This window comes from Watersipora subatra, chromosome 8, assembly GCF_963576615.1.
Source record: "Watersipora subatra chromosome 8, tzWatSuba1.1, whole genome shotgun sequence".
In the NCBI taxonomy this organism is placed as follows: Eukaryota; Metazoa; Bryozoa; class Gymnolaemata; order Cheilostomatida; family Watersiporidae; genus Watersipora; species Watersipora subatra.
Window position 1 is genome coordinate 32,482,941 of NC_088715.1, and position 13,335 is coordinate 32,496,275.

Genomic DNA, 13,335 nt, shown 5'->3' on the forward strand with positions numbered 1-13,335 from the left:
TCATTATGTGCAGCGACTCAAGAATTTAAATTGTAAGTCCATATCAAAGCAACACCACGCTAAAGCGTGAAGAAAAGACCAGTTGCAGCACATTGTTCAGATTTAAAGTATCAAGTCTTAGTAAGTAGCTGTTGGTCAGTTTTCTTAATTAAATCAAACCCTAAAAGGACCAGTAATTTTTGTAAATAGAAACTAACTTACTTATTTTATCTAGGTTTGAAATTTATTATAACTCTAACTGTTCTGTCAGTTTACCTGTATATTCTACTAACATAATTGATGGTACCATGTGTTAAGATTAATATAATCCTAGAACATATATCTTACCATCTGTTGTGCTTTGCTGGAAACTTGTAGAGCTTCCAATACAGTAGAGACCCATCAACTAGAATATGCTAATGTGGTTACTAACTTTAGCCATGACTTTATATTCATTCATATATAAAACTCTTTATTAATATATGACTTTGGAGTTGTTATTTTTGCTATAAACATAGTCCTACTGAGCAGGAAAGTTTTCATTAATCCCAAACAAAATATGTTCTTTATTCAAGAGTATACATCTATAATTGACATTTCCTAAGGCATAATATAAAACATATAACAAATTTTATATAATTTATAAAGTTCACTACATAATCTATAACATTTAATGTATAATCTATAATTTTCAATCTACAATCTACATGGAAAAAGTCTAATATCTAACCTAAAAACTTATAGTTTTTACGACATAATTTTCTAATATATAGTTTAAAATATCACATTGATAATTTACAATTCGAAATCTAATTTTTTTAAAGTGTAGTATTTAGCCTATAATCGAGAACAAACAACTTTAAATCTTTATCATTTAATTTATATTCATCCAATAAAACGGAAACTGTAGAAGAATCCTGAATGCAAGATAGTAGTGAACAATTCATATTTAGTTTGAGATTCTTTGTGTAAAAGTTAAAAGAAACTTTACATGAGAGGATGACTTCAAATAAGTAATGCAGGATCGCTTATACAAAGATAAATTGATTGATATGTACTATATACAAGGGTTCAGGGCTAAATAATAGATCCTCTATGAGTATTGATTGTGGCAAGATTGTAACAGATTCGATCGTACGAAGCAAACTTAATTAATATGTGTAAGTAGTAAAATTAAATTAGTAGTAAATATTAGTAGTGAATTAAATAAAATTTACTACTCTTTAAATAAATTAATGAGTAGTAAATTACATCTAATTAATATTTACTGCCAACGTGTAGCGGGAAGGTCATGTGAACATTGGTTTCTTGCAACCACTAGAAAAACGCTGTTCTCTATCTACTATATAAACGGCAATCGTTGTCTGTCTGTTTGATTGAGTGTCCGCCTTATAGAGCGGTCTTTCCTTTTATCGTCGTACGAATTTCGGTCGTACGAAGCGAACTGAATTAATATGTGTAGTACCAGTAAATAAATTATAGAGCGGTCTTTCTTTTTCCATTCGGTCGAACGAAGCCAACCGAACTAATATGAATACTAAATATCGTAACTTCGTAATATGGACTATTAGCCGCTACTTTTCTCTGACGATTTGAGCCAAGGCTTATATAAAGGTGTGGCGATTCTGTTGTTTTTCTTTCACCGCTCGGGCGCATTAACCGAAATCCCCGGTTAGCACGCTTTTTAAACAGCAAATTTTCTGCCGTGTTAAAAAGCGCCTTCCTGAGTTCTGCGGCCTATACAAAGGTGTCTATACAGCTATACAAATGTACTATTTATTAAATAAAATAAATTAACGAGTAGTTATTTACATGCAATTAATATTTACTGCCAACGTGTACCGAGAAGGTCACATAAACGTTTGTTTCTTGGAGCCAATGGAAAAACGCATTTCTCACCTACTAAATTTCCACATCAAAAAGGTAAGTGTTTCTTATACGATGTTATATTGTATATGAATTGCCACATCTCTGCTACTTAATAACGTTGGATTTGCCGCTGTTCGTGATAGTGGGTCATGTTCATTTCCTTCAGCAGCCGAGTTACTAATTTTTTTCCAGCTACGAGTAGGCCTACTGTAACTTACTATTACAGAACTTTCACGAGTACTCCGAGGGTTGCGATACGCTACTGTGAAAAGAAAGAGAGCAGCTGCTATCGACTTACTGTCACCCTGCATCAGCCATGACCAGCTATACGTCGCCTGCTCAAAAGTAGACAGACGCCGAAAACTGTTTCTTCATACGCCCGACAGAAAAACCAAAAATGTTGTCTATCCGCAAGTGTTGCGTTGAACTAAGGGAGAGAGAGAGGGGGAGAGAAGGAGCGAAAAGGAGAGAGAGGAGGGGGGAGAAAAGGAGAGAGAGGGAGAGGGGGAGAGAGGGAGAGGGGGAGAGAGGGAGGGAGAGAAGGGGAGGGAAGAGAGGGGGAGAGGGGGAGAGAGAGAGGAAGAGAGAGGGAGAGGGAAGGGAGAGAGAGAGAGAGAGAGAGAGAGAGAGAGAGAGAGAGAAAGGGGGAGAGAGGGAGAGAGGGAGAGAGAGAGGGAGAGAGAGGGAGAGAAGAGGAGAGAGAGGGAGAGCGAGGAGGAGAGGGGGGGAGAGAGAGAGGGAGAGAAAGAGGGAGAGAGAGGGGGAGAAGAGAGAGGAAGAGAAAGAGGGAGAGAGAGGGGGAGAGAGAGGGGGAGAGGGGAAGAGGGAGGGAGAGAGAGAGAGGGGAGAGACGGAGAGAGGGGAAAGAGGGAGAGAGGGGAAAGAGGGAGAGAGGGAGAGAAGGAGAGAGGCAGATGTAACTGCATATTTGGAGTTGTTTTACAGTATGAAAGCCAACTCTCAATAAACCTTATGCTGCCGTGAATCTGTTACTGTAGGCGGGTAATGCAGCTAGTTGGTTATAATCCCGAGTCTGCGATCTATAATTTCAAATATGCAATATATAACATGTATAACATGTAACATATAATATATAATCTACAACATATAAAATATAGCAAGTAACGTTTACTTCATACTTTATAATATATAACCTATAATACATGATAACCGACATTAATACAGAGATCACCTAGATAAAATAACAAAGTAGGCAAAAGTGAAGTGATGTTTTATTTGAGAAGTATTTTGTGGGTTTAAACAATAAAATAGCAATAAAACAAAAAGACGAACATAAAACATTAAAAAACACGACGTTTTTGGGATTTTGATATCAACATCCTCTGCAGGCTTGAAACGGGTGGTGTCTCTGCCTAAAATAAAAAAGAAATCAAATTAATAGGTTGGGTTTAGTTAAACAACCTTATATATTGTGAGATCTGCTAATAGTTTTCGGTCTAAATAATCTTTAACAATCTAGTTCACACAATGCTCTTAACCCTTTTAACCCTGGCCATCATTGGTAATGTGTCAGTATCTCTGGGTCATTTGTACAACAGTTAAACATTTTGAAACTTTATTAATTGTATTTAAATATGCTCATAATCTAGTGATAATTTGCGAAACACTAGTAAAAATGTCAAGCGTTACACAGCAAACATTACGAAATGAAAAAAGGGCTTCTTAGGACATCACGTTCATTACAGTTTTATGACTCAAAATGACCTACAAAATTATTGTCAGTATCCTATAGTTCTTAACCTGCATCGCAGTCATTCATTTTTGTGATATCGTTCCAATTAAACTTTTATCATAACAAAGGAATTGGATAAAGATAAGTAGATGCCGACTGAGTATGTACATGTGTGCTGCAGGCTATTTTTCTTACTGTATTATACATAATGTTGTTATTAGTGCTAGTTGGTACTGGTTTATTTGCATCATGGCTCGATGCAATCTTCAAAAAATGTTGATAATATTTGTTCCACATTCCATATTATGTTTTATCTTTCTTTTATTTTGCTGCAAGTTTTTCATAGCTGCATTGATCTGTTATTACTGTTTCATGTTTCTCGATTCCCTCTTCGGTAAAACAACTTGTTCAATACTTTTATAATTATCTTCTTTTTAATTTTTCTTGCTGAGTTTTATTCCTGCTGCTTTCACATTCCATCAACTTGACATTAACAACAGACTCTAATCATTATTTACAAATCAGGCAGTGACTTGATTTACTTCATAGCAGACCCAATCACCCTACAGTATTCACTTCATGTTATTTATATCCCATTTCATATACATGTATGAGTGACATGCTGGAGATTGGGAACCAATAATTAGCTCTGTTGCATGTGCAAGGACAACCAGCTGCTACCAGCAGACCAGGTTTTACTGCTGTATTTACTCCTTCAATGCTACCAACATGAGTATTGAAAATAATAACTTACCTATTTTTCATTGAACAAGTCTACGGCATCCGCCCAGTCGACCCCATTCAGCAATGTCTTTCTTCGAAGGCGCTTCGCTTTTCTAGACCTGCAGCAAACACTGAATAATATAATATGTTGACAATTATTATATATAACATTCATGTTGACAGTTTGCATATTTCTTAAACTATTTCTTATCAGTTTTAACTTTTCTTCTTAGCTTTCTGAGAGTTCATAAATGGTTTACTTAGCTGCCAAATGCATCTTGTATAAATATATTGTTTGCTCACAAGTTCTTTTCATGAAATAAATCTAGATATACGGTAAAACTATATTACAATCTAGATTATGATACTGTTGGTACTTTATAAAAAATGTTGCACTGTGTGTCAACTGCTCATATAAAACTTAGGACATTTCCAGGTTATGGTAACCTGACAGTTTCTAGTTTCATTGTATTGTCAGCCTACTATTATGCTGACTGAGGCGCTTTAAAATGCGCCATATTATCTTGTGGAATGATCTTTTAAGATTTTATAGCCTCGCAATATTACTCTGATTTGACAGCTCCTAGCGTAAATTCCAAAAACGGTTCACAATTACGTCACGTGAAAAGTTACTTACATGGGCTTTTCCTTTGAAACTTCAATTTTGACTGCTTTTTCCTCAGGAGCTGCAGAAATACATGTATTAGCTACACTATCATCGTTTGACACAGATTCCTTTAAACTGTTAATTTACATTAATTTTTTAGCAAGATGACGAGAACTGATAAAAATTAAAAACCACTCTAAAGTCAAAGCTACAACTTTCTAAGAACCAACCAACAGGTTAAAAGGCTAAATTACTAATGTTCACAGTTCTTAGGCTAATTTTCTGTTCCATCATGAACTACGAGTGGTTAATTAAATACTTTCAGTTCATTATTTAGATTATAAGAATTTAACCAAAAACTTTGAAAGCGAAATAGTACTTTGCAGTTATTTGAAAAAAATGCCAAAAATTCTGGTTGGTATTTAAATGTGTTTTACAATCAGACATATTTTTTTATTTTGCTTGATACTTGAATATGACTTGTTTGTTACCTAGCACAGCAGTAAAATAATGTTTAATTGCATGTCACGGAAAGACTGGTCAATTTTTATAACTTATTCTACAATTACAGCTTTATAGCAAATAAAAACAAATTTTTTAAAATTCAACCAGTTTTAAAAGAATTCACCAACATTTTTTGCTAATTTCAATAACTAATTGCCTCACCAATTTATAAATGTCTCTCAGTCAATTTTTTTGCAAACTTGCTGCATTTAGGCCTACTTGATGTTTAGTTGCTTTTTTATCTCTTGAAACGCTGCCAAAGTTTTCATTTTTTTTACATAGAACGAACTGAGTTGCTCAACATATACTGGGACTATGCAGACATTAAAACATCAAAATAAAAATAAGGGTTCACAATTGCATACAGCATTAGCCTGTACTGACTTTGCGTGGTCAAAATATGTCATTCAAACCAATTTCATGTTGGTTTTTGGAAATACTGATTGACATACATGTATGTAATATTATATTAGTGTCAACACAATCTATAATACGAAGCGCAATCAGACATCTGTGGTCACACTCTTTACCTAAACTATATACAAAACACAACGTATTAAGAGACACATTTAAAAAAAAAACTAAAATAGCCAAAAAGGCTTACAGCGACCTTTGTCAGCTTTATTTAATAAAGTTTTGGTCTTTTTTGAAAGACCTTGGTGTTTTTATGGTCATTATCTGTTGCAAAAATCTCAGAAATATTTGTGGTCAATTTTTGATGTTTCTCCTGTCAATTTTTAAACTCAAGATTGCTGGCTAGTTTCGGTTCTCAATTGATACCAGAATTCTTGGAAAATAATAATAGCAAGTTGTTTTACTCTAGGCAATGCTTCTACAACTAATCATTAAATGGTTTTGTAGTTTGCACACCATGACCTCATATTCTTCGTGAAGACATGCTTGCTGTTGGCCATCCATTGCTCCGACACCTTGCACAACTTGACTTTAAAGCCACAGTCTGTACAAACCAATTTCCAGGATCTCATGCCCTTTTTTTCCTCCCAAAAAAAATGGCAAGCTGTCAATTCACTTGTTTTATGTTTGATTGATGCGGTTTTCACACATATGCAGAGCCGGTAAAATAATAAGAAGTTACACGGTTTTCTAACATTTGCTTTTCTCTGCCATTTCTTAAGTTTTTAGTCCATCCTGTTCTTTTGATTTATCTTGACAATTGCTCTTGAGAGAAATGCCTTTCTTGACAAAATTTTCTTCTCACAATCTCCCATATATTTCAATGTATGTAGCTTGCAACCTAAAACTGCTGCAAGTGCTAACTTCCCATGTGACTTTATACATGTCATGTCGCATATCGGTTCCGTTTCTATCCACGGTATGGTCTAAAAATCATGAAAAGACTGTGCTACTTAAATTAAGTCCAAGTCTGTGTCCAATTTTGATGCAATAACTTCTGCTTTTAGTTGGAAGCTAACTGTGCACTCACCCCTTCCAATTTTTCGTTGTTCCTCAACCAATTTTCCCTGCCAATTTTCCAGTTCTGGTCGCATCAAATTGTTGCCAAAAACGCATCTTAATTTTCTGCACTTGGAACATTTTTCATACTTCTTGTGTCTATTTTGTGCTCATACACTAATTATGTTAAAAAATCTCTGAAATCTGTTAAATTACAGATTATGACCCGCATATTACATGTAAGGAAACTTCAGTTGAAGACTAGCCTCATATGCTTGTCCTTTACCATTTCTTAGACATTTGTAGAAGTAAATAGCATCAAGGAAAATATGTCTTATATATACTTAGCAAAAGTGGTCATCACGGTAAGTGGAAGTGGCCAGCAAAGCAAAAGGAATCCTTTTGCATTTGCAAAAGAAACATAGCAAAATAAAATACTTAGTCTCTACACTGAATGCCCCATATTTAATATCGACCAGTCTAATTTTAGGATAGTTTTGTGTATTCAAGGCAACTTTAGATGTATAAATTATTGGTAATCTGTAATTAAGAGCACGCGATCTGCTCTTTTTTAACATCCAAATTTCATAGTGGTTTAATAAAAGTTAAAGGTTCATGTTCATATCATAACGATGATATTAACAATGGTATCTTAATGATATTGACAAAGATTTTTAGAAATATCAACTTGCAATGTTCAGCACTGAAATACAAGCTTATCCTTTTGATCTCTGGCCATTCTCGACAATGCAAGTCAGTAAGCTTGGGCAATCTGTCAAGCCATCCAAGGTTTTTAAACTTTTATTAAATATATGTAAATGTGCTCATAATACAATGATATTTAGTAAAACCTTAGTAAAATAGTTAAGCCAACCCACAGCAAATCTCATCAAGCAAACAAAAACTATAATTTACCGTTATTCGGGCCAAAACTATAAAGGTTTGTACAGTTTTAAAAACTTGTAAAAGCATTTACAGTGGTATCATATTCATCGAGCACATTTTACTCATCTTTTTATGATTCAGATTACACTGAAAGTTATAATTAGTATCATAAAATTCTTCATTTGCATCACAATCATTTATGATCTCTCAAAGACTGAGTTGCATCAATTCTTTTGCAAAACTGTTCTAATAATTTTTTTATTATAAGCAAGGAAGTAGATCAGGATTTTTGAAATCGGTTACAAATGGAAGGAAAATTTATGTTCAAACATAATATGCAAAAATAGTTTTCATTTGTTCACGCTATTACTCTGAATCAGTTTTTTGTAAACAAAGCCATCTGAATGCTGGTACTTTGGTCATTAAGGTTTTTAGCACTCTTTTAACAATGCTGGAAAACCAGTCGTTTAGGTTCAAAAGGTTAAATGAATAAAAGTATAAACACTACTTGTAAAAAAGCACTGAGGTGTTTTATTTATACACACGTGATTGTGATCAGCAGTGTTATTATGATTGCCGCATTGTAGATGGCGTTGTCTGTTTGAGCATAAGACAACTCTGTCATGGCTTATTGAAAGATTAACAACAAATAAATTATCTGTTTTGTGATCTTTAGAGAAGCTATGACAGAGTTGTCTAGGACAGAGTTGTCTCTGTCATAGACAACTCTGTCATAGTTTTTTTAAAGATCACAAAACAAATAAATAATTTTTTGGTTAAAATCTTTGTAATTATTATATTTGTGAAGCTCTCATATCATTACGATGATAGTGTGAACACTTTAAAGGAGCACTGAAGTTTACGAGGCATCCGGCAGCACATGTTATAATAAGCTAGATGGCCTATAGTTGCTGCATAATTTAAAAAAAAATTACTAATGCATGTAGATCTAGTTAAAACTGTGTATAAATTAGCATTATATTGACTTACCAGCACATGGCTCTGCATCCGTCTGAGCAAAATTCACTTCGTATTCTTGTCCACTATAAAAGGTTTTCAAAGTTATCAATTTTGTGCAAAAATAAGCCTTACACACTTTTTTTAGGGAATGCTCATTTAACAATCGTTTATCTTTGTTTTGGAAAGTCATCGAAGAAACAGACAATATGTTTTCTGTGTGTCTATAATATTATCTCGTCTAAGGCATAGTACCATTAATAATTTTCCCTATCCAACTTTAGTTAGTATAAGTGTATTGACTCTGTGATACCTAAGCAAGGTACACTCAAGCAATAGAGAAGATATGTCACACAACCTGATCGCCGCCATAGAAGTATTGTTATGACCCAGTTTAATAATGTGTTTCCCGTGGCACAGTGCCAACCAATCAGATTAGTTGATACATAGAACGTCTAGCCAATCCTTTAGGAGCTGGAGATTTTTTTTCAATTTCAAAGTTTTAGTCAATGCCACCTTTATTCCAAAATAATTTTTTGATGGATGACAGCCAGCAAATTCAATGCTACCTCAATATAAGATATCTTACAGGATAATAGCAAAGAAAACTAACTAGGTAATAGTAAATATCACTTGTTGATGATGCTAAGACTCAAACAGAAAAGAGGAAAGTCTGCTCAATGATTATGCTGATGCTCCAGACAATACATACGCCTATGAAATTATGGTTAGACAATGTGGTTGGGCTTAGATTTAGAACTGATACAGGTGGTTGTGGTAAGCTGATGTTGGTAGTGCAACTGATCCCAATGACTAGAAATAGTCAACATAATATAGGCAGAGGCCGGGATAATCAGGCTACAGTCAAGGCCTTAAGAGAAGGGAGAGGATCTCCTCTCTTCCCCTCTCTTCCCCTTTTTTTCCCTCTTTTCTCCTCTTTACCCTCCCTTTCCTTCTCTTTTCCCTCTCTTTCCTTCTCTTTCCCTCTCTTTCCCTCTCTTTCCCTCTCTTTCCCTCTCTTTCCCTCTCTTTCCCTCTCTTTCCCTCTCTTTCCCTCTCTTTCCCTCTCTTCCCCTCTCTTTCCCTCTCTTCCCCTCTTTTTCCCCCTGTCTTCCCCCTCTCTCTTCTCCTTCTCTTCCCCTTCTCTCTTCCCCTCTCTTCCCTCTCTTTCTTCCCTTCTCTTCCCCCTTTCTTTCCCCCTCTTTTCCCCCTATTTTCCCCATTTCTTCCTCCTCTCTCTTCTCCCTTCTCTTCTTCCTTCTCTTCCTCCCTTTTTCTCCCCTCCAGTTTTCTCCCCTCTTCCCCCTCTTTTACCCCTTTCTTTTTCCCCCTATCTTTCCCCTTCTTCATCCCATTTTTTCCCATCTTCCGCCCCGCCCCTCCCCTTCAGCCTCCCTTTTACCCCCTCTTCTCCCCTCTCTTTTACCCCTATTTTCCCTCTCTCTTCCCTCTCTCATCCTCCTCTTTTCCCCTCTCGTCCCCTCTTTTCCCACTCCCTATTTATGAGAAATTTATGAAAAAATTGCTTTCTGTCAATGAAATATGAAAAACTAAGGAGAATCACCGTGAAAACTTAAAATCAAGTAAATACACTATAAATTAAAGTGAAAATAAACAAATTGAAACTGTGACTGGTGAAAGGTAGGTAAAGTTATTCTGTTATTGTTCATGACTTTCTTTAATACTGAGTTTAAGTATTGCTGACAATAGTTTTATTGACTTTTTTCATTTTAGTAGAGTAAACACTTGCCTTTAAATATTATCAGTTTAACTATTTAGTTGATTGGTCAAATTTAAATCTTTAATTTCCATTTTCAAACAACAAAATATAGGTTTTTTATGATATACACATTTAGTGAAAACAATCAAACAAATGCAACATACTCTTGCAAAACTCTCCACTTCAATCTAGAAAGGTTTTAGGTGAATGAAACAGGTAGCCAAGCAGCGCTACTTTAAGGTTTACTCTACATCTATCTCTAAATTATATTAAATTCAAAGCTATGCTGAGCATTCAAATCAAATATACCTTACTTTACTTAATTTAAACAAAGGTTAATTATTGTAGCATAACTGTCATGATTCTTTTAATATAGAAATATTTATAATATATATTATAAATATATATACTACTTGAATATCAGCTAACTTATATAGTTTGAGTACTGTAACATATATGTAGAAGCTTAAGTCAGTCTAAATCTTCACTATAAAAAGATAGGAGCCAGCTTGATGTTGCTCGTAACATTAAGTTTTTCTATAGTATTTTTGCAATCGCTTTACAATTATATGCAGTATTGTTTCATTGTAAAGCAAAGAAAAGGTAGATTAGCAGTTTTTGTTCACTGCACTGGAAGCTGTGTGTTAGAATCCAGCTCAAAGCAACTTTTTCATTCTTACAGTTTAATTGCTATAAATGGATACACATTCAAAAAATCACATACAGATGACAGAAAACATTTAGATATATAAAATATACATATTTGCATATATATTATAATAGGAGTTATATATAATATAATGCATTATATATTATAATATAATATATATTACAATATATAATGCATATATAATATAAATATACATGGATATTCATGTATAACACATAATATATACATGTATATATAGGAAAAAATATTTATTCATTTATATATAAAAATAATTCATACTTTTAGATTTATAATTAATTTTATAACTGTGATATATATAACATGTCTACGTGTGTACCTAATAGATAAAATAACATACATGTATATATATTATATATACCAGTCCTAAATAGTTGGCATAAAGCCAACATGAGCTAATATTAGCAAATTTCAAACTTACCCTTGGCATCCTTTGTCTTCTTTTGGCCATACTATGGTTTCCATCCCAATTTCCTTACAAAATCGTTCACTATAAATTTAGTTAGATTTTTTAATTATGATCTATAATTGTGTCACATTTTACAGTTCTAAAACAATATTATTCTAAAACAAAGCGCCTTTTGCATTCACTTTTAAAGTATGACCAAAAATTTAAAAATTTTCCAAGGTTTCAACCAGTCATGAAGTATACGATAATATTTGGCCAAAATTCAAAGCACTGTCAAAGCTGTGAATGTACATGGAAATCGCCTACCTCATGCTTTTAAATGGCTGAAAAGACTATTAGCTTGCACAATTGCGGCAGTTATCGCCTTTGGTATAATCTTAGACTCTTATATTGAGACCCGAAAAATACCAATGAATAATAATAATAATAATTCAAATAATAAATACAATGAAATTGAGTAGATGATGCTTTAGTAATTCACCAAGTAATTTACCGATTACTTGCTAACTATTTCAAATTTATGTTTAAATGTTTTCACAGGTTGTTTTTTTTCCTCATTTAAACTTGGTGTATTTAGACTGCCAAAACATTTTTCTAATGGTTCAAAGTTTAAAGACAGAATGGTAACTGTTGTTATACTGTATGTTAAATAAAAGTAAACTTTAGTGCAAAAAAGTGTTTAACTTGGCAATGCTAGTCATTTATCTAATGTATATACAAAAGTGTATGTATATATATATATATGTATATACTATACTAGCCGTGCTACCCGGCGTTGCCCGGATAATAAAAAAGTCTTTGAATAGAAAATTGATTTGTACTTAGCATATATAACAACATTTGCCATTCTAACTTCCAAACTACATATCATGAGAAAAAAAATTTTCTGTATTTAAAATAAATTAGGAGAGAAAACCAAAACAACTGTAAAAGTTTTTAAACTTTGTCGAACAACTGTAACTTTCAAACTTTATATCATGAGGGAATAATTTTGTGCAGAACAGGTTCTTTCTTTGGAGGTATTAGACAATGTGTAACATCTGAAAATACATGTATTTAACAAATTAACAAAAAATATGACAGAATATGGTAGTATTTTATGGTTGAAATTTTATCAGAGCAATGTCGGCCAAAAATGGTTGAATGAAAGATTAATATTAATAATAAAGGTTGGAAACTAAGTAATAATAACCATGACAGAAGAATAAACAATGATTAAACTTCAAACATATATTATACTCAAATTATGTTTAAAAATGCAAGTTGCAATAAAAACTATACTGTAACAAACTTTAAAAACTTACATTATAAACTTCAAAAGTTATACAAAGTTTAAATGTAATAAGAGAATGTAAATCTATTTATATATCTATCTCTCAAAGTATGTAAATATATGTAAATATAGAGAAGAGTGAGGAATAACTGATACTAACGATAAATCTTACAGGTAATCTTACCTTAATCTTACAAATGATTGTTGTAAAATGTGAAAATAATTACGAATTACTAATTGGTTAGGTTTAAAAGGAAAGGTGTGTAAGCTAATACACAAAGCAAGCACTGATAGCAATTTTTTTAAAACTCACATTTAACGAGGAAAAGGAGAGAAGGAGGAAAGGAAATGGCGCTTGTTACTATACTATAGCGCTATTAAAATAAGCGATAATTAACAAAATGAAAAAAATTTAACAAAATAAAAACAACTGCAAAAGTTTTCAAAAATTTTCAAACAACGTTAACTTTTAAACTTCATATCATGAGAAAAAGGTTTTCAGACCACTTTAAACTTAAAAGTTCATAACTTTCAGCGATGTATAGCTTTTAATAACATACAGTGGAACCTATTCTAGCGAAACTGTTCTAGCGTTGCCAACCGAATTTTTCGAAA

At 33.2% G+C, this 13,335-nt stretch overlaps 1 protein-coding gene across 1 annotated transcript; it reads right to left on the reverse strand.

Moving 5' to 3' along the window:
• Positions 1-9,494: 9,494 nt before the first annotated feature.
• LOC137402468 (octapeptide-repeat protein T2-like) lies at positions 9,495-9,995 on the reverse strand. Its single transcript, XM_068088968.1, has one exon. It carries the CDS (start codon positions 9,993-9,995, stop codon positions 9,495-9,497), a length of 501 nt encoding a protein of 166 aa, XP_067945069.1.
• Positions 9,996-13,335: the final 3,340 nt, after the last annotated feature.

Bases quoted from the DNA above. Each gene is read 5' to 3' on its own strand.
- LOC137402468 (XM_068088968.1), bottom strand. From the start codon at position 9,995: ATGGGAAAAAATGGGATGAAGAAGGGGAAAGATAGGGGGAAAAAGAAA.